Source organism: Notechis scutatus, chromosome 2 (genome assembly GCF_049901735.1).
Source record: "Notechis scutatus isolate UNSWTSFEM ecotype Mainland chromosome 2, rNotScu1.2, whole genome shotgun sequence".
In the NCBI taxonomy this organism is placed as follows: domain Eukaryota; kingdom Metazoa; phylum Chordata; class Lepidosauria; order Squamata; family Elapidae; genus Notechis; species Notechis scutatus.
Window position 1 is genome coordinate 235,818,650 of NC_142010.1, and position 22,774 is coordinate 235,841,423.

Consider the following 22,774-nt stretch of genomic DNA (forward strand, 5'->3'; position numbering starts at 1 on the left):
AATGGAAAAGAGACAGCCCAGAAATTGATAACATTTTGCTAAGAGTGAAACACTTAACTTATTTGCCCTAGTGTAAAATCTTCTCTAATATCTGATAATTTATAAATGGTTTCTGGGTGGAATGTAACAAATTGTCTGTGAATCAGATCTGTAAGCATTTGCTACACTCAAGTGCGCTTGTATATGAACGAGGTGAAAAGGCCAATAAATTATTTTCTTGGCAGATCAAGGATGAGGAATTTGAAAGATCTATTTTGGAAACAACACTAGATACACAGATGGTAATTTCTAGCAGAAAATTAATCAGGCTTTTTTTTCACAGACACTGCCTGCAGTTTGCCTCAATGCAGTAACTCTGTAACATTCAACTGTGAGAGCTTGATGCTCTCAAACATTCACATCAATTTGTAGGCAGTTATTTTTTTTATTTTTCTGTGCTATGACTCGCCATATATGGTTTGATCAAAAACTTAACCAAGGACTGCACAGATTATTGCAGGCATCAGCAGCTTTTTCAGGGACAGTGCAAATGAGTACTTTTCCATGAGGCACTTGCATGGGGCAGTGGTTTCAGGGCCAGTTCTCAGGCAGTCATAAGCAATCAGCCTGTTCCTAAAACAAGAGAAAGGTAGAAACCATAATTTCACTATCAATTTATCTTGCATTTGTTATTACAGCAGTCATTGTGATTCTTTCACAATGGTTTCTTTAGCACCTTCATAGAAATTAGATTGTGCACATTTCTGACATCCAACTTGCTAAAAACTTTTTTTTTTTGGCAGCTACCGCTATTTCAAATGTTTGGGAATGAGAGGAAAATTGCAATGACAAAAATAAGTAATCTGAAATCATGTACCAGGGAGAACCATCTTGACAAAAACAGTTGGTAAGGTAAAAGTGGGTGTTGAATGGTGAAAGAAATCATTTCTGTAATTTATTATTGAAAAAATCCTCTATGCAAACCAGTTCTTTTGATGGCACAGAATATTGATATTTAGCAAGAATCCAGTTTATAAATTCAGTCATAGGATTCAAGAAGGGCAAGTCAGATACAACCTTTCTGAAAACCTGAAAATAAGCAGAATATTTAGTCACCTGTACTATTCTCTTCACTTATGGTTGGTTGTAACCTGTCTAACTGAATCACTGAAAGCAACTCAGAATCTGGCTATGAATTTAGCATAAGTGTCAAGAACGGACTTGTTTAAGACAAAGAAGAAACATCTGTTTTGTAACTTACCTGGCCAAATGTCCAAATATAAATTCTACATAGGAGTAATCTGTGAAAATAAACAGTTCTTTGATACTTGTGCAGAGGCTGGTGATTGCTGGATTTGGCCCATTAGTTTTATAATTTATTCCATCACTGATATCCACAGGCCTCCAGTATTTGTGAATGCAGTAACTTTTGGATTAAGTTTCCAAGGACAAAATGTTAGGTGAGTAGGTTTATTGTGGAAAAGATAGGAAGCTATTATGAAAGAATGTAAGTGACCTGTGTGTCAGATGATGTTTTTAATTAAATAAAGGTTCAAATTATTGTGCCTTTTCTTCTGACAGCACAGTGCAATAGCTGGATGATTGTCTGTTTTGGGTGGCAAAGCCTGGTTTCTGTCTGTCTCTTGTTTTGGTGGTGGACAGATCTGATATCAGGTGGTTTAGTTGTGACTGAGTAAGAACTAGCTCTCACATCAAATAAGAAAATACTATAAATTAGGTATAAAAACATGCTTTTTCATATTCCTGTAAGTGACCACATTTGGTCTTTGAAAAGCATGCTAGAAGAAAATCAAAAAATGAGTAAAGCTAGGGCAATTATATATGTTACTCCCCCTGCACTGTAATTGTTTTCTATATTATGTGTATGTAAAATTGCCTATTGCATACATTTTTATATGTTTAATAATGTTTAATGCAATTTTCTTGCAATTGCATTAAAAATTAGTTTGGTAGTATTGGGGAACGAATTCAAAGGGCTCGAAGGGAGGCTCATTGTGTCTGTAGGATCTACTTCTTTTCCATCATTCTAAAAATAAAACAGGAAAGCAAAAAGTCTTTCATTGAATCTAAAGAAAACAAAGATCTGGCTGTTCCATAAATTGTGTGCTTGGAACTTTGAGACTTGGCCTAATTGGTTCTGCTGATTAGCTAGAAAATTATCTTTATGAACTGTAATTTTAAAATATCTTTCTTGATCTGTGCGATGATATTGCTTATGAAAAGAATACCCCAACTAAAAATAAAACTTTTTAGAAGAACTAATGAAAAAGAAGTTATAGTGGCAATTTAAAAAAATCACAGCTGCATAAAAAGGCAAGGGAATTATGATACTATTGAAAACATCTAGTTCAAATAAGTGAAAGAAGGAATAAAAGCAGTTTCTCTGTAGGGGTCTATTCCTCTTTCAATAAAAAGGAAGATATTGAGGATGTTGTCCAAAGGAAAACTGTAGATGTTTCAAAGAGGCATACTATGATTATGAAGCATTTTATTATTCCCAAATTGTTTCCATTTTATAATTTTTCAAATATTTTATTTATTCAATGAATTGTTATAATTTTAAATTTGATAATTTCCTTATTAGATTCTGGAAATATTAAGAACATAGTGCATATTATTGTTTTAGAGAAGCATTGGACATAGTACCTATGATATTCTGATTAAGAAGCTGGGCTTGCTGGCATATTATTAGGTGAATTGACAGCCGATTTGAAAATTTATCAAAAATTAAATATCTTGTAAAATATTACAGGGTTAGTTCTAGGTCTTGTACCGTTCAAGATATTTAGTAATTATTTGAATGAAGTAGAAATCTTTATTAAGATAGCACAAAAATGTATAACATATTCTAGAAGAAAAAAAAAACAAGTTTCTAAATTATTCTTATAGGTTCTAACTCATGGCTTCCCATTCTTTAATCTTATGCTTAACTACTACACCTAAGTGGCTCTTCAGGTCTGGAGAGAACAATATAAAAAATAAACATCCTAAATTATAGGAAAGCTGTATTTGATTCTGACTATCCAAGTAGCTTTCCAACAATAAGAGCAATTTGATAGTGGAATCTATTACAGAGGGAGGTGGATGTGGCAAGCAGAGGCTACACAAGCATCTGACAAAGATCTTGATCTGGGGACTTTTTAATTGAGCATGGGATTGGTGTAGATTTTGTAAATATCACACTTTACATGTTTGATTTGTTAGTACAGCTTTGTTTAGCTATTTATTCAGAAATTCAGTGACATTTGTAGAACTGCCTGTTTTTTGCAGCTTCCACAAACCCTGGGTGAAAAGAAAGAGGAAAATAAAAAACCCCGGCGCCCCCCCCAAAAAAAAAAAAAAAAAAAAAAAAAAAAAAAAAAAAAAAAAAAAAAAGGAAAAAAAAAAAAAAAGAACCCCCATTATAGGGGGGGGAAAAAAAAAAAAAAAAAAAAAAAAAAAAAAAAAAAAAAAAAAAAAAAAAAAAAAAAAAAAAAAAAAAAAAAAAAAAAAAAAAACCAGGCCGCCCCCCCCCCCCCGCCCGCCCCCCCCCCACCACCCCACCAACCCCCCCCCACCCCCCCCCCCCCCCCCCCCCCCCCCCCCACCCCCCCCCCCCCCCCCCCCCCCCCCCCCCCAACAACCCCCCCCAACAAAACCCAAACAAAAAAAAAAAAAAAAAAAAAAAAAAAAAAAAAAAAAAAAAAAAAAAACAACCCCCCCCCCAACCAACACCTAAAGATCTAATCTGAAACCTGCATGGTTATCTATTAGAAATTAATCCATTGAAAACTCTGTCTTCTTCCCAGAAAGCAAAAAACATACTCAATTTCTCCTTTATGGTGAACTATTATGCCATTACAATTTTTTCTGCAGTTCCTACTATGAGCACCAGAGGTAGTTGTTTTCACAAAAAACACCTAATATTTACTCTGTTTAATCACTTCTACCACACTGTGCCCTATTAACGTTTCCCAGATAATTCTTGATGAACTGATGTGTAATCTAATGCTTATCTTTACTACAGCACTGGAAATTGTAACCTAGGAGGCAATTAGTGCAGCACAAGTAGCAAAATCACCACTTATTCAAGGCAAAATTAAGTCTGCTAAAATACAGTCCCAGATTGATATAACACACCCAGCCTCTCCAGTGCAAAATCCTCTGGCTGACTTCACGACAGCTGTGGGAGAATGTTGAGATTTGTGGTTCAGTTCAGTGAAATGTACCACTAGTTTATAGACCTGATATAGCTGCATGTTTTGTAGTTGATGGTTATGAGTTAATCTGGGTGGAAACTGTGTAAGATATTTGGGGAACATTGTGGAAAGCCAATTGCATGTGAGATATGGGGTGTGTGTATGCTTTTTGTTACAAGTGGGCTCAGGTTAAATCCTGCCTGAAACACAGGACAAGCACTGCCAGTCAGTTGCTGAATTCACAGAAGGTACAAAATCACAAACCAACCAGCCAATTATATTTTAGCATCAAGTATCATACATATCCAGCCAATGTGAAAGTTTATAGTTCAGCTTATTTATTGTGCAAACCCAGAAAATTGGATCAAATAAAACATGGTTAATTTAACCATGGATAAGCATGATTAAATTAACCACAATAATTCTGGGATTGATGGACCAATGTCCTCATTTAGTATAAAGAAATTTCACATTTTTCTAATGTTCTTGATTTGGTATATATTGAAAAATTGCATTGTTGTCTTTTTTATCAGGGTATTTTATTTTTATTTTCCAAATGAATGAATTCTGGATTTATCTTACTTTTGTTTTGGTTCCCTTATATATAAAACTCCTCACATGGCAGGGAATGCCAAGATACTTAGAATATATTTTTTGAGGAGAAAGAGACATTGTTTTAATAATAATGGAAATGATCCAGACAGAAATGAATAATAATAAAGTAATATATATATATATGCTTCTGTATTGTGTCCGTCTGTGGGTCAGACTTTTATAGTGGTTTCAGATTTAAATTTGGGGCAGCCTATTGCTGTGCCAGAATGGTTTTTTTCTTCATCTTGATTGGTTGGGAGTCTTGGTCTGTGTTTATTGGTCTCGGAGTTTGCTGTGTTCTGCTTGATTGGTGTCTCTAATATCTTCTGTCTGTTTTTTTGGCTCTTTTTGTATCTTGATTGGCTGGCAGCATTGTGTTACTTTATTGGAGGTCTTTAGTGCAGCTTGGCTTCGGGTAAATGGACGGCTATCATTAGTTAGGAAGCTGGGTTTCATCTGGGTGCCTGGTTGGGATGTGTTCGAGCTGGAGGTATCAGGGGGATCTGTTTGTGCCCAGGTGTTTGCCTGGCTTGTGGTGTGGAGATTTTTTTGTTTGTGAGTGCAGGCTTCCAAATGATTGACAGCCTGGTGGAATCATCTCTTCTGTTCATGCTTTCTGGTCTTTTTCAATCTCTATGGCTTCTCTGATGATTCTGTGGCTGGAATTTTCTATAGTGGCTAGGGTTTTGGTGCCATTGAAGTTGATGCTATGACCTGTGGCTTCCATGTGTTGGACTAGTGAGGAAGTGTGTTCCAGCTTTTTGACTGCATTTTTGTGTTCATCCAGGCGGGTGCTTATTCTTCTATTGGTCTGTCCAATGTATGTGGCCGGGCATGATGCACAGGGGTCTTCGTATATGCCTTGGTTTTCCAGGTCAATTTTGTCTTTGGGGTTTCTGAGGATGGCTGCTATTTTTCTGTCTGTTTTGAAGGCAGTCTTGATGTGGTGTCTGTATAGTATCTTACTAATTTTGTCTGTAGTGCCTCTTATGTAGGGCAGGACAGCTGTTCCATGGGTCTGTTCATCTTCTGGGTCTCTATTATGTCTCAGTGTGTTTTTGTGGATCAAGTTGGTGATTTTGCTTTTGTGGAAGCCGTTGGCTGTCAATATTTTAGTCAGGGTGCATAGTTCAGTCTTAATGTGTGTCTTGTCTGCCAGGCGTTTGGTTCTAGTAATTAGTGTTTTAGCCACGGAGTTTATCTGTGCTGGGTGGTGGTGGGATTGGGCGTTGAGGTAGCGGTTGGTGTGTGTTTTCTTCTGGTATATGGTGTGTCCTAGTGTGCCATCTGTTTTTTTGTAGATTAGTACATCTAGGAATGGTAGTTGTTTGTTTGTTTCTGTTTCCATGGTGAACTTGATTTTGGGGTGTGCGCTGTTTAGGTGTGTTAGGAAATTGTTTAGGTTTTCTTGTCCATGGGGCCAAATCACGAATGTGTCATCGATGTATCTTAACCATAGTTTGGGTTTGAGGATGGCATTGGCCAGGGCTCTGGATTCGATTTCTTCCATGAACAGGTTTGCAATGACAGGTGACAGTGGTGATCCCATGGGGCTCCTTCTATTTGTTTGTATCTTTGTCCTTTGTATATGAAATATGTGTTGGTTAAGCAGTGTTCTGTTAGTTCCATGAGGTGTTTAGCTGGTTGGTATTTATTTTTGATGATTTCAAGGGTCTTTTTATCGGGACTTGAGTGAATAGTGAAACCACGTCAAAACTTACAAGCAGATCTTCTTGCTCCACGTGTAGATCTTTGATCATTTCCAAGAAGTGGTATGAGTTTTGTACATGAGAAGCTGCTGTTTCAGCATGGGGCTGTAGCTCTTTTGCTAGGTGTTTAGCTAGGTTTTGTAGTGGTGCTCCTCTGGAGCTGACTATGGGTCTGAGAGGTATGCCTTCTTTGTGTATTTTTGGGAGGCCGTATAGTTTGGGGCATCTGGAAGATTTCTCTCTGGGTATGATCGTGTGTTGGATCTCTTTGCTTATGTGGCTGGTTATAATTTTCTTCTTGGTTAATTTTTCCAGATATGTGGTTGGGTCTGTGTTTATGGGTTTGTATGTGGAGTCTTGAAGTAGGTCTGTCAATTTTGTTTCATAGTCTTTTCTGTCCATTACTACAGTGGCATTCCCTTTATCTGCTGGGAGGATGATTATGCTGCTGTCTCTTTTCAGGGTTTGTAGCGCTTTAATTTCATTTTGCTGTAAGTTGCTTTTTGGTGGTTTGCTTGTGCATAGGATGTTGGTAACTTGGTGTCTTATTTTATCAGCTTCATCTGTATTTAATTTAGTTAGGCTGGATTCTACTGCACATATGATGGATTCTGTGGGGATTTTTTGGGGTGCTATAGCATAGTTGAATCCTTTGGTTAGGACTTCTGTTTCTGTTTTGGTGAGTTCTCTGTTGGAAACATTGTACACTAATTGTTTCAGGTGTTGTTGTGTTGTTGGATAAACACAAAAATGCAGTCAAAAAGCTGGAACACATTTCCTCACTAGTCCAACACATGGAAGCCACAGGTCATAGCATCAACTTCAATGGCACCAAAACCCTAGCCACTATAGAAAATTCCAGCCACAGAATCATCAGAGAAGCCATAGAGATTGAAAAAGACCAGAAAGCATGAACAGAAGAGATGATTCCACCAGGCTGTCAATCATTTGGAAGCCTGCACTCACAAAAAAAAATCTCCACACCACAAGCCAGGCAAACACCTGGGCACAAACAGATCCCCCTGATACCTCCAGCTCAAACACATCCCAACCAGGCACCCAGATGAAACCCAGCTTCCTAACTAATGATAGCCGTCCATTTACCCAAGCCAAGCTGCACTAAAGACCTCCAATAAAGTAACACAATGCTGCCAGCCAATCAAGATACAAAAAGAGCCAAAAAACAGACAGAAGATATTAGAGACACCAATCAAGCAGAACACAGCAAACTCCGAGACCAATAAACACAGACCAAGACTCCCAACCAATCAAGATGAAGAAAAAACCATTCTGGCACAGCAATAGGCTGCCCCAAATTTAAATCTGAAACCACTGTAAAAGTCTGACTCACAGACGGACACAATACAGAAGCCTGATGATGGCAGATGAGATTCTGCTGAAACGTTGCTACAACTTTAAAAGCACAACTATAATGACATGGGAAAATACCCGAACAAAGCTGAAGGCCATATATATAAAACTTGAGTTATGAACCTCTCTCTCTCTCTCTCTATCTATCTATCTATCTATCTATCTATCATTATATATGTGCCTACTAGATTTGGGAAATTTATTCTACAACCATCATTATTCACTGAAGATGCAGTTATCTCATATAGTTTAACAGCTTATAATTAAATACACCATAGAATTCAACACAGAAAAAAGTATGAGAGGGAATAACAGCACATATTTGAAAGGTTCTTGGTGTTTTAGTATATTACAAGCTCGATCTCAGCCAGAAATTTGATGCAGCTGCAGTATTAGGCTATAGTCAGTGAAACTGTGTACCATTGTGTATATCATAGCAATTAAATGGTTCTGCTCCATTTTCTTCTAAATGTGATACTCTCTTTCATTGTGCTCACCACATTTTAAGGACATTGACAAATACATGTGTATTTAGAGAACAGCAAAAGTGATGGGGAATCTGGAAATCAACTCCTGTGAGAAACAATTGAAACTGAAGACATGAATTTGTTTAGTCTGGGGAAAAGGAAAATTATGATAATTATATTCAGATATCTGAAAGGCTGTCATGCCAAAGATGACTAGATTTGTTCTTACTCCACAGGATAAGACTAGTATCAATTGCAGGGAAGCAATTGGGAGAACTTTGACAAAAATATTAACTACAAACTGCTTTGTAATTGCCACACTAAATTAGGAGTGTGTTAATACTGTTAGGTGTGCATATTTTATTAATCTACTGCAATAAATGTATTTTTAATTGGTTCTACAAGGTACTTTGTACATTATGTACACACATGCATACATACAGATAATTAATTTTTATTTAGACAAGGAAAAAAATGCATGCAATAATACAAAGAGTTCAATCCATATTAAAGTGAATGCTAGTCAAAACTCCTATCACACTTGCATGAAAACATAGGCTATGGCTGGAGGGGGGCTCAGTATGGTCTATAAATCAGGCAGATTGCCAGTTCATGAGACTTTAGCTGTAGCAGACCCCCAAATAATTGAAACAAAATGGTAGTTACTGGCATTACCCTTTAAAACAGATATAAATGGTAATTCTTGTGTTACAGTCCTCTGGTGGAATGACTTAATACATAGAATTACCATAAGCAAACTTGATAGTACGCTTGGATTTTAGATGAATCTTGACAGAACTATAAGTCTCTGGCTAGAACAGCTTTCCCAAATCTGATACTCTCTGGATGTACTCTTATTTATTCTATTATTAAACTTCTATGTCATGCACCTTGCTGAGGTGACTCTAGCCGGCTTACACTCATGCAATTAAAATACCATATACAACTCTAAACAATTAAGTAAGAACCATATATTTAAAATTCAGTTAAAGTTCAATTAACCAAGATGGAAACGGAACAAGGTGTGAAGGGTGGAGGTGGGGTCTGACCAGCTGATTAACCACCTCCAAGATGTCATTTCCCCATTGGGGCCCAAGGCCAGCTGGCACAGCCAGGTCTTCAAGTCCTTTCGGAAAGGCTAGAAGGGAGGGTGTGGATCTTACCTTGGGAAAGCGGGGCAGCATGTTCCAAAGGGCAGGTGCCACCATCAAAAATTCCGGTAACAAATACAACTATTACTGTTTAGACCAGCCTGTATACAGCCCACCCAGCAATGTGGCCCACTGTGTTTATTGAAAAATAACCAATCTATTGCCACCAAACTTCACCACCACCAGGAAAGATCTGTGCCTAGGTTTTTGTAGTCACTTCCACTCTGAAGATGCACTGCTAAGTCACCAAGCCTCACAGTTGGTGGCAGTTTCATAATTGTCTACTGGGCTGCTTGTTTTGGCCAGCTTCGTAGTCCAAAATTATTTTTCAAGGTGTTAATCTGGTCCTTTCCCTTCTACATTATACACAGCTTTGCTTTAGACTCTTCACATCTCAGATCATGACTTCAGTATAAAAGATAGCAATCTGATAATCTGAGGCGCCTCAAAGCCTAAATATAAATGATCTTATCAGAAAAGGGGTAATGAAGATGGATAGGAATGGGAATTGACACATTAAAAATGTGAATAGCTTATATATTGTTTTAAAAATGTTATTTGTTCTAGCAAAAATGTTTTTAAAATCAGAGCTTAATGTGTCTAGGATGCATAAAAATAGATAATTATCACTCCAAAATTGTCTAGAATGTATAAGGTACTTCAAACTTTTGTTGGAAATGGGGACAACATGAAGGGTAATTTTATCATGCCTAGAATTTAAAAAAGTTAAACTTTCTGGGTTCGAATACATATATCGATCGAAAGAATTTTAAAGATCAACATTTGACTGAAAGCAGAACTTTTCTTGCTAATCAATTAGAAAAGAGCCATGGAAGACTATTTTCTTTCTTCTGTCAAGATCCTTTTTATAATTGTTTTTTTCTACCTCTTTTTCTATTTTAACTATTATTTATATTTATCTTTATTAAAAATCTTTAATAAAAATGATTAAAAACTTTCCTACCGAAGACTTATTTATGTGAAAAGCTATGTAAACAATAGATTTAAAACAAATGCCAGGTTCTTGTTGGTTTGGGGAGAATAGAACCAATCATAAATCATCTTACTTAAAAGTTTATCATTTGACAAATGCCAGGCGTGGGCAATAAAGTAGTGTTTTCTAATCTTGGAATTGTTTTTCCAATCTTTCCCAGAATTGCCGGCTGGGAGTTGAAGTCCACACATCATAAAGTTGCCAAGTTTGAAAACAGCTACAATAAAACTATATTCGCTTCCCCCCTCCACCCGTCATTGCCTTTTATTATTAAATACATGCAAGACCCTTAATACAGCTTCAAGACAAGTTCACCTTTAAAAATAATGTCTGGGATGCAAATGCTAAAACTTGCAAAAATTCATCAATAAAAACAGGAGATCTTGAAGCTGCTGCATTCCTTAAATGGGCGTAGGGAAGAGCCAAAGAGCTGCATGGTAGTTCACCCTAATCTTGTTGAACACGCGGGACACGAACCCCCACCCACCCAAAAGAGAACCCCAGAAGCACGCCCACTTCCCCGATCTCCCCTCCGCTTTATTCTTCTTCCATCTCCCCGTCCCCTCGCGTCCCCGTCCCTTACGTCATTTCCTGGGCGGCCATCTTGGAGGCCTGGCTATCCTATCAGGCTCCCTTGGATTTCGGGTGGGGGGGTTCTACCTCGTGCCGGATCTACCTCGGCTGGCAACGGCAGGGAAGGGGCTGCCTTTGGGGCGCTCGACTAAAGTCGCTGGCGGCCGCCGTTCGCGCATCGCAGCGCCTGCCTGACCGTCGCTATGTCGGATTTCGATAGCAACCCTTTCGCGGACCCAGACCTTAACAACCCTTTCAAGGTAAGGAGGGAGGGAGACGCAGGCAGGAGTGGACGAGCCGCCGTGTCTCGGCGGAGCAGCCGCTTGGACCACGCCGAGTTGCGCCGGAGCAGAGCGGAGTGGGAGGCGGGAGCGTTCGTTATTCGTTACTCTCAGGGCTGGCGGACATACTTGCAAACTCTACCTTCCACTGTGGCGGCGTCTTGTTCCGCCCCGCCCTCTTCACCCTTTTGCGGGACACAGGTATCTCGCCGGGCTCGATCTTTGGCCTCCCAAGGAAGCTCCATTTGGGAACCTGCTCTTTCTTCCCTGCCTTTCTTCGAGGAGGAGGAGGAGGAGGCTGTCTGGTTGTATTAGCGATGTTCCGCCCTCGAAGGGGCTTCCAGAGGAGGGGTGGCCAGGTGCGCGGAGGGGCGTAGGGCTCGGATGCTCCAGTGGTTTGCTTCTCCCAGAAGGGTGCTGCCCTCTGTTGTCAGGTTCCGGCCCTCGCTGGTAACGTCGTCTGCTTCCCCATCTCCTGTCTAAGAAAAGTCAATGATAGAAAGAAACGGTGACCTGATGACCGGTACTTTTTAAATGGCTTATGAATTACTTGGGGAGGTGGCCAAATGTGCCTGCAAGGATTGAATTCTTTACAAAGCAAAGGCAGCTGAATTGACAGGGGAGGGTAAAAAGATTATACCAGGGTAATCACTTTGTAAGGTCACCTGGAAGATTGTCAAATTTTATTTGTTTTTGAAATCCCATCTTTGTTTCTTTATAGTAACTCAAGGCAGCAGACATACACAATGCTTCTTCCTCTAGTTTTCTCCCAACAACAATCTTGTGAGGTGACTGGGGCTGAGAGAGAGAGAGTGGTCCAAAGTCATCCAAAGTGGTTTTCATGACTAAGGCAGAACTAGAAGTGACAGTCATATAGTTTCCAGTATGCAGGCAAGGCATAAGATTGATGCACCAACTCTTACTAAGATGATATACAAACATTATGAAATAAGTACACTTATGCACCTGTACCAATTTGAAGGCTTGAATAAAATAGGATGCCTACTTCTGAACTTGTCATATAACAAGAATGGAACTGGGTTTCCCCAATAATAATTTGGTCTGCCATTTTTATAAATATACAGTGTGTGTCAGAGAGAGGGGGAGGGACGAAGGAAGGAGAGAAAGAAATGAAAGAAAAAGGAAGGAAGGAAAAGAGAAAGAAATGCGGAAAACATTGGTTCCAGACATTATTAAGAAAGAAGCCAAAAATAAATTGCTAACACTAATGTTTTTGTAAAAATCAGTGATGTAACCACACTTGAAATATGTACAGTTCTGAGGCTAAAAAAACACTGTAGAGAAGGAAAAGTGCATGAAAGTGCAATCAGAATAATCAAGGGACTTGAAGTCATTTGAGAAGTATCACACTTTTTTTTAATTGGAAGAAAGTGATATTTAAGCAAGTACTGTAATGAAAAAAAATGCATAGGATGATATATGGCTCAGGACAGGTAAGAAGAACCAGTAACCTTACAATGTGTATTTAAATTAATAAATTTATTGCTCTGGATGTAATGATAGACCCTTTAGAATATTAGACAAATTATTGACTAACTTGTGATCCTAAATTTTACTTCTAATTAAGGCCGGAGTAGCAATCATCATCCCATGTTTTGCATTTCAAATCTGGAAGTTCTCCTTTCAGTATAGTAAGCAATCTACTGTACTTCTTAGTTCATTTGCTAGCAGGAAGGTGCTATTATTATGATGTTCTTATTTGTGTACTTCAGACATATATATTGGCTGTTTGAGGAAAATGCTACCATAGATTAAGCATTTAATTTAATCCACCCTGGTTTTCTCTTCCTTTCAAATTTGTCAAAAAGGCCTTAAACAGATGGCAGTGTTAAAGTTTCTAAAGAAAATATAATTGTTTCTATATGGCATTAATTAATTGTAAATGAAGAGATTTTCTGATTAATATCTGCTTTGTTTTAAACTATTATCTTAAATACTTACAGTATTTATTAAAAATGTAGGATTTGTCAAGTTGGGAGAAAAATCTAGAGTAACCTAGAGAACTTCAGAATAATAGTAAGCAAAGTGCTTTCCTGGAATGTGTAAGCATTTTCAGTTGTAAACATACAAACTTCAAAATACATTTTCCTTAGTAATTCCTACAAGTATATTTTCATATTTAGTTAATTAGATTTGCATAATCTATCTGGCTTTTGAACTTTTACTCTGTTAATCTCTAGACATTTAGTCTGTTTATACTTTCATCATTTAGGACAGTTCTTTCTTTTCCTGGTGGGTGTACCATTTATCACTATCAACTTTAGTGAAAGTTATCCAAACTCAACCTTATTTGTTTCTCTTTGAAATTCTTTACAGTATTGATTCTTTCCATTCAGATCTTTAAGCTTATCTAGAACTGTTTTGTGAAGTAAGACAGCGACTATTAAAACCAGCTTGGATTTCTAATGGACTAGATCTTAATTTTTTAAAGTATGGCCTCACCCAATGTAAGATGTTTTTTCTATGTCATACCCAGTTCTTGTTTTGGTCATCAGTCATACCAGGTAGGCCAGACAGGAAATACTACCAGATAAGCTAATCCTACTTTATTGTAAACCTACATTAACATTAATTTGAAAATACAATTCTCCAACCTAGCTGAAGAAACTAGAGAATATCCCTTCTGAGCCTCTTGCCTCATCCACTGTCCAGGCTATGCTATCTCTTATCTCAGCATTCCCGAGGCAGCATTTCTTTGCCCCTGTCCCAGGGATTATACTACCTACCCATTACAATGGTTACTATGTAAAGATTATTATAATTATCTCAACATACTATATTTCATCTCTCTCTGACCTTTCGTTATTCGTTAGTCCTCTCTTCCTTCACTGATGCATATGTTTTTCTCAGTGCATCTAATGAAGTGGCATGTAATTCCTGAAGACTTCTTCTGTAATAAATTTTTAGTCTTTAAGATGCCATGTGTTTTTCTGAAAGGTCATACTATCTTGATAGTTTCAGAGCTTTCAGATATTAGAGCTTACTCTGTTGCATAAGTGTCTGTCCTCTAGTAAATTTGCTGGAAACCTGCAATAGTAGGTTTCAAGGATTGAGGTAAGGTGCTCTTTGGGAATATTAAATATACTTGTACAAGTTAAAATTCTCAGATTACATAAGGAGCCCAAATTTTAACTAGACTGAGGATTTTTCCTTCCTAATTTGTCAACTTTAGATCTTAAGGCATCTCCTTTCTAGTTTCTCTTTCCCCTCTTTGCGATGTGGTAGTGCCAGGAGCATCTTCTCCCTCTCATCCTCCAAGTATAAGAAATATTGGAAAGCATCGTACCTGTCTGTTACCATTTGTTGGCAAGAATGGACACACAACTTCCTTAACTTTGCCTCCCTCCTGCTTGGGGATGTGGGGAGGGAAGAGATTTCCATTTCTTTGGTGGAAATTGGAGTGGTTTCCAGAGTTGCTTCCCTCCTCCCTGTTCCTAATAGCAGAAAGCAAAAAGGGGGAGAATTTTCATCTCTTCCATTTTTTTATTTTCTCAGTAACTTTCTTCCTTTGTGATATCCCTTCTAATAAATAAGATGTTCCATTGTGTCTCTTCTGAGACAGATGTGTAACATATTTCCACCTAAATTCTTCTCTTCTATCCTCACTCCCAAGATTGGGGATGATATTGTAATATACAAGGGGCGGGGGTGAATCATGACTGGCATGGGAAATAATGGAGACCTTCAGCGTGGATGGAGGTTGTGTTGGGATTTATCTATGCAAGTAGTTAAAATGTTCCACTAGGCATCCAGCTTCTTAGCTGAAGGGAGAAGAGAAATCGGGTAGAATCAAATCATATTTGAAAGCTAAATGTGATAGGAGACCTTCACAGTGATGCAAAAGAGGACTTGCAGTGTTTTGGCATTATCTAGCTCAAGGATCTTCAAACTTGGCAAGTTTAAGATTTGTGGGCTTCAACTCCCAGAATTCCCAATTTAACATGACCGGAGAAGGAATTCTGGGATTTGAGGTCCAAAAGTCTTAAAGCTGTCAAGTTTGAAGACCTTTGATCTAGCTGTTCTTTAAGGAGATCCTGAGCAAGCTGTAACTCGAAAAATAATTGGAGGCCTCTCAAATAACTTACAACTGGGATAAATTTGATAGCAGGCATGACAGTGATCTGAAAAAGTGATATCTGAATAGAGGCATTTTGAAAGCAAATTTAGCTGTAGTTAAAAGATCAGTTGTCTTGCTGGTAGTTTGTGCAAGAATGAAGTTAATACTTGTAAGGTAGCATATATCCTCTTGATTTCTCCAGCCAACTACAGAAGATGGAGCTTAATGTCCAATTACATAACAATACATTAAGTGGAGCTTAATGTCCAATAATTGAAACAGCTTTCCAGAATTGTGCTGTTAATTGTACGCCTCTGAAAGACATAAGATGATTGGGCAGGCTTAGTTCTAAATTCTGAAAAATTTGCTGAGCTGTCTCAGGGGCAGCAGGAGACTATGGTGGATTTAATTGAGATACCTTAAAAATAATAGCAGGTACTATCAGAATAATATCCAGGCAGTTGATACATGGTAGGTCAGCAATAAGTGTTCAGGGAAATTATATCCTGTGATCTCTCTACAGACGTGAAGGAATGCATTACTCTAGCTCAGCAGTCACCAACCAGTGGGCCGTGGACCAGTGGTGGGCTGTGAGAAAATTTTGGTGGGCTCACCCCCACCAAATCTCACCCCCAGAGCAACCCCTCCAAAGCAATCCAGGCTGCGCAGAAACACAAGGCTGCGCTGCCCACATGGCCCGCGGGAACCTTCCCCGCCACTCACTCCTTACCTGGCAAACTTGCCTGCTAAATTACTATTTTTACTTTTTCCGACCATCCTCTGTTCTGCTGTGCCGGGAGATTTAGATTAGCTATGAAGCAGGAAATGGTTGAATTTCTTGCTTTCTAGCTAGTCTTTAGATCTTCAGCTCTGCTTTTAAGCACAGCTGAACCTCCCTTAGGACTGAAGGTTTAGTTATTCAGTGCAGACTCACGGCAAGCAAATTTGAGAGACTGAGCTAGCTGATGGCAGATAGATAGAACATTGAATGATTCTGTGAGCAATTCAATCTGCCTGCCTGCTTTGCCTGATTTTGGGTAAAAGTTGCTCTTTTTTAATAAAAAATTCAATATTTACATACATGGTGTGTTGTGAGTTAATTTTGTGAGTTTGCTTGCAAGCAAATTTTATGTGACAGACTGAGCAAGCCAATGACAGATTTCTGAATGACTCTGTGATTCTGTGAGCAACTCAATCTGCCTGCCTGCTTTGCCTGATTTTGGGTAAAAGTTGCTCTTTTTTATAAAAAAAATTCAATATATAAATATTTATAATATTTACATACAAGCCATGCCCAGCCAGTCACATGACCACCAAGCCACACCCACAAATTAGGCCATGCCCACAGAACTGGTTAGTGGTCCTTGGGATTTAAAATTAGGAGTTTGGTGGTCCCTGAAGTCCAAAAGGTTGGCGACCCCTGCTCTAGCTGGTTTGTCAGTGAAAGGTTTGTCATGGCAACGAGTGTGGTAAGAAACCCAAGACTTGATATCTTCTCTAATACAATACAAAAAGTCACAGAGAAGGACAAGGGTTATTTGAAATCGTTCAGAATGTCTACCTGCTTGTAAGAGCAGAGTTGTAAAAACTTTTTCCTCAAGGAAAGAAAAAAATTACATTATTATGACACAGTTCTGCCTGTTTCTAATGGAAAAGGGGGAAGATAAGGAGCCAAACTATAAGCCATTCAGTCAGGTAGGGAAAGTGTTTCATTTCCAGCCCCAAATGCCTCACAAAATGAGTAACATGTTGAGGAAGGAGTACAATTTTCTAGTCCAGTTCAGAGATGGAAGAGTATCTTAAAGCACAAAATATCCTGACTCTCATGTTATAGCATCCATGTAGGAGACGCAACATTAAAACAACAAATTGTACTTCCAACATGGCATTCCTGTCAGTACAAGTAGTCCTCGGATTACAACCGTTCATTTAGCGACTGTTCAAAGTTAAAATGGCCCTGAGAAAAGTGACTTATGACCATTTTTCACTTATGACTGTTGCAGCATGCCCATGACCACATGATCAAATTTCAGGTGCTTGGCAAGTTACTCATTTATGTACGTTTGCAGTGCCTTGAGGGTCATGTGATGTAAAACGGGGCAAAATTCACTTAACAAATGTTTCACTTATAAATTTTGGACTCAATTGTGGTCATAAGTTGAGGACTACCTGAATATAAATGATCCAAATTCCTGTAGTTAAATCTACGTTGATAAATATTGTATTTCTTTGGGAACATTGGGAGATAGCATCAATGCTGAAAAATGTTTAATGATTAAAAACTCCCTGTTAAAAATATCAGACAGATACATCCAGAAGTGCTGATATCCCTCCATTTCCCCTCCCAAAAATATTTAATGTTTTCTAATGGCCATAAAAATATTTCATTTCTATGAATAGTTACATCCTTTTATTTAATTATTGTAAATATTTGCCTTATGGAATGTACTATATTCCATTGCAATTCTTGCAGAAGCTAATAGAAAGCACCTCATTTCCAAGTAGTTGCTGTTTTATATTTTCCATCTTCTTAAATTTCTTGAGGGAAAGCTCTTATGTATATACTATAGCTACAACAGCTATAATATTTATTGTATCTTGAACCAAATCATATTCACCCATTAAAGCAGTACTGGTACTAGGTAGGATTTGTTGGTTGTTTGCGTTTTTGGTGTATTAATTGGCAGCATAGTTCACTTCTTTTACCAATCTTTAAAATTGCATCCAACTTTAATTTCCCTGGATAGTGCTATTTTTGTTTTGATGTTTGTGCTGAAATTGCAATTCCAATAGTCAGGATAACTAATTTTTAAAAAGTAATTTACTTAGTGGTATTTTCATTTTAAACTTCCTTCTATTGAGTTAGTTTACTAGTAAATGGCTGCAATGAAAATTTAATGTATCTTAGATATTACAGATTTATAAACAACTTGCCTGGAATGAGTTAACATTGCATGTAACTAACCCCCAAAAAGATTTTTTTTGTGTTTTTGTCTATAATGTAGAATTCTTTCTGTTTTATATCCTAAAAAAGAGAAGAATGGGTATTGTTCTGTTACCTGAATGTTAATTAGGCTCTCAACTTCCCTGGATAAATAATGGAAGATAGTTAAATGCTGCTTCTATGATATGAATAGATACTTTTTAAAAAAATAATGTATGTTTGTCTCATTGATTGTACACAATGAGAAAGGTAATGCCAGTCAAATGCAATGAAAGTTGTTGCTTTACTTTGTTTCTCTATTAGAGAACACAAGAAACATAACTTGAATAGCAGAACAGTATTAGCTTGAACTAGCTCTTGTCACTATCTCGCCCTTCTATGATTTACTTTTTCACAGGAAATCATATTTTTTAAATTACTTGAAAATAGCAATAGCAATAACACTTAGATTTATATTCCACACCCTAGTATTTTACATCAATCTCTGAGTGGTTTACAAATGTCACCATATTCTCTCCAACAATCTGGGCCCGATTGTTTTTTACCGACCTTGGAAGGATGGAATGCTGAGTCAACTTTGAGCTGATCAGGATAGAACTCCTGGCTGTGGGCAGCAATAACCTGCAATACTGTATTCTAACCATAGCACTACCACGGCTCCAAAGTTTCCGCAAATCTTAATGTTCCATGAATCAGAATTGGGAAAGAATATGCACCGTCTGTTATTCTGCTATGGGAGGGGCTGGGTAGCTAACCAGAGTGTGTGTGCGTGCATGTGTGATATATATACACTAATATTAATATATATATGGTATTCACCTTTGTTCGGGTATTTTTTGTCTTGATTGGCTGGCCAATCAAAAAAGCCACAAAACAGACAGAAGATATTAGAAACACCAATCAAGCAGAACACAGCAAACTCCAAGACCAATAAACACAGACCAAGACTCCCAACCAATCAGGATGAAGAAAAAAACATCTGGCACAGCAGTAGGCTAGCCCCAAATTTAAAACAGAAACGGCTGTGAAAGTCTGACTCACAGACGAACACAATGCAGAAGCCTGATGATGGCAGATGAGATTCTGCCGAAATGTTGCTACAACTTTAAAAGCACAACTATAATGACGTGGGAAAATACCCGAACAAAGCTGAATGCCATATATATATATATATGTATGTATGTATGTATGTATGTATGTATGTATGTATGATGTATGTATATGTGTGTGTATATATATATATGTGTGTGTGTGTGTGTGTGTGTATGTATATGTATATATTTGTTTTCTTAAGTTTTCGCGGGTACTTACATGTGTGGCATTCAGCTTTGTTCGGGTATTTTCCCACGTCATAGTAGTTGTGCTTTTAAAGTTGTAGCGACGTTTCGGCAGAATCTCATCTGCCATCATCAGGCTTCTGTATATATATATATACACACACACACACACACACACACACACACACACACACACACACACACACACACACACACACAAAAAAACACCTAGGAATGATTTGTGAGTGGAGGAAAAGTATGATGTTATTCCATTGGTTTTGTCCCCGGTTCAAATCCATTTCAACTTGTGTCTACATTTTATTCTGTCTCTGTTTTCAGGGAAAGAGGAGAGGGAGAAATTATTCAGCTGCATTACTTTATTTAGGCAATGGAGCAAAACGATCAACTTGGACCTGCGCAGTGTATTGATCTGAAGAACAGGAGCTTGAAAATGCAAAATGTTTAAATGTTAAACTTACAAAAATGCCAATCAAAATATTATTAAAATTTAAAATCTAATAAAAATTATGATTATCTTTAAAAATAATCTTTTACTTCTTAATTTGAAAGAAAGAAAAAATAACGTTTCTCACTTGCAACAGACTGCAGATAAAATAGCAGTGCTAATTGCACCTATTTATTTCTGGCTCTTCTCTGTCTTGTTAAAGCTATGAAAGGAAGGATCATGTCTGCAAGCAGCCAAAAGTATATTCTCAGGTCTGGAGTTGATGTGTTTGTGAATCTCTATAGTATTTTTTTATTGTTATGGTTGTTCTGTGGCCATGGCTTTCATGTTTTGCTGTTCTTAATTGTTTTAGTTGTATATTTGATACATTGCAAACTACCCATTTTCTTTTTGGAGAAAATAATAAATAAATAAATAATAATAAACCTATAGTTAGCTTTTTGAACTTTGCTAACAGCAAAGGTTTTTGTTTTTAGCCCAAGTCAATCCATTTTAGGATGAAGGACTCTTGATTGAAGATTATAAACTATCATGCTGATTTGGTGTACGTTGGAAGACAGATTTTTTTAAAAAAATTTCAGAGTGACTGAGCAATATACTGAAATAAAAATGGTACTTGGTCCCATTGTCATATGATGTAGTGAACATGTAGTTCACACATCTCATAGATTTTAATAATATTGGAATATTGCTGTTGAATAAAATTTGAGCCTTTCTGTTACGTTATTTGCAGATACTACTTTTTTGTCTATATGTTAATTTCAGAATGGTAATTCCCAATTGGTTTGGTTCAGTGTTGAAACGCAATCTTCAGGTTGCTGGCTGTAGTCCAGTAATCAAGACAGTTTAAGAAAACCTTTTGTTTTTTGTTCTCTAAAAATAACACTAAAAAGTACACTATACTTAATTGCAACTGTAATCAATGTCAAAACCCTTTTTGTTAGGGCTGTTCATTAAGTTCTTAGAATATAAAATCAAACCTATCTAGGAACCATTTTGCATGATTCATGGAATTTGTAGTAGAAAATGTTAGCTAGCTAAACCTTGGAATGATATTCTAAAGATCACTTGTATACATTTGTGGGTGTGAGTGTGACTGTTCAGGGGAAAGAACTACAAGCCAGATTGGAAAATCATAAAAAGAATCTAGAAGGCGTGAAAAACCACTTTTCTACCATGTCAACAAAACTGCATGGATATGTCCATGTAACTCACCAGATCTAGAGCAATCATGTGCAGCCTTCTGCACATGATTTGGTCATGCAGAGAAACTGCAATCAGTCCAAAATAATCTTGTAAAATTAGTTTTGGGGGGAAAATAGAGATGGAAGAGAAATATTGTCTAGAATTTGAAGTAGGGTGCATTGTGTACTGCTAAACAGAAGTGCATATTGTAATAGTAAGCTAACTTGCTAACATAGTTGGGCCCTGTGCGTATGTGTGTGTGTGTGTGTGTATGTGTGTAATGGACATAGCTCTATTTTATCTTCAGAAAAAAACTTCCTAAGGAAGAGGCTGCATGTACAGGTAATATCGACTTACAACCACAATTGAGTCCAAAATTTGTTGCTAAGTGAGACAGTTCTTAAGTGAGTTTTGCCCCACTTTATGACCTTTCTTGCACAGTTATCATGTGAATCACAGCAGTTGTTAAGTCAGTAACAGAGTTATAAAGCGAATCTGTCTTCCCCATTGATTTTGCTGGTCAGAAGATCGCAAAAAGTGATCACATGACCTTGGAACCCTGAAATCATAAATACGAGCCAGTTGCCAAGTGATCAAATTTTGATCATGTGACCATGGGATGCCTCAACAATTATAAATGCGAAAAGTGGCCACTTTCCAGTGACATTGTAACTTCGAACAGTCACTAAATGTAAGATTTGTAAGTCAAGAACTACCTGTATGTATTACCTTATAGAGAACAATGACAGGCAGATAATTGTATTTCCAGCAGACAGGAAGACTAACTTAATTTCAATCTGTGGACTAAAAGTGAGGAAAATTGAACTTGGAGCTCCTTTTGTGTGCTACCTTTATGACTAATGTATTCTGGCCCCATTCTCCAATGAAATTCATCTTTGGAAGAGATACTTTACTTCTTCCTTTTTATTTGTGATCTTTCCCATGTTATGTTGAAGAATTCTAACATCACAATTTGGGATTTGACAGATAATGGATAATAGTTTATTCTGTACCATCTCCTGTATTTCATGTTTAGCACAAAGTAGTGGTTATTTTTTTTCCAAATAAGAGCCTGGCATAATATTTTGATAGGATAAAATTGCTTATTCATAGCTTCCAATGCATAATTGATTATGAATTTCGTATTTCAGTTTCTTAGTAAAGCTGGAAATTCAGCTGAACATTGAGAATTCAGCTACATATGTAGGAAGAGCAGATTTATTTCACAGAAGTTAAAATAGGTTTAAAAGGTCCTCTGCATGAAATTGATTTACAATTTAGGGAAAATAAGAATAAAATGTGTTTCTTTGTTCTGTACTAAATGAAGTCAGATCTACAAGTAAAAACACTGAAATTTGCCTAATGATAATCTTTACTCTGTTCTTATTTAAAGAATACTAGTAAATATAGCTACTAGTACATTTTTGAAGTAGAACAATGATATTGGCTTAATTGGTTATACATACAGTATACTTACATCAAAAACTAACTTAAGAATTCTAAATA

At 37.4% G+C, this 22,774-nt stretch overlaps 1 protein-coding gene and 1 long non-coding RNA gene across 2 annotated transcripts in view; one reads left to right on the plus strand and one right to left on the minus strand.

Moving 5' to 3' along the window:
• Positions 1-404: 404 nt before the first annotated feature.
• On the minus strand, positions 405-11,746 carry LOC148132557 (uncharacterized). The gene is made up of 2 exons (XR_015748205.1): positions 11,448-11,746; positions 405-612 (listed from the first exon to the last, which is right to left on the minus strand). It is a non-coding gene; the product is annotated as an uncharacterized LOC148132557 (long non-coding RNA).
• Positions 11,064-22,774, plus strand: part of SCAMP1 (secretory carrier membrane protein 1) — a 42,380-nt gene continuing 30,669 nt past the window's right edge. The window contains exon 1 of the mRNA XM_026670595.2: positions 11,064-11,297. Coding sequence (XP_026526380.1) covers positions 11,241-11,297 — 57 coding nt within the window. The 5' untranslated portion in view covers positions 11,064-11,240. The remainder of the gene's footprint in view (positions 11,298-22,774) is intronic.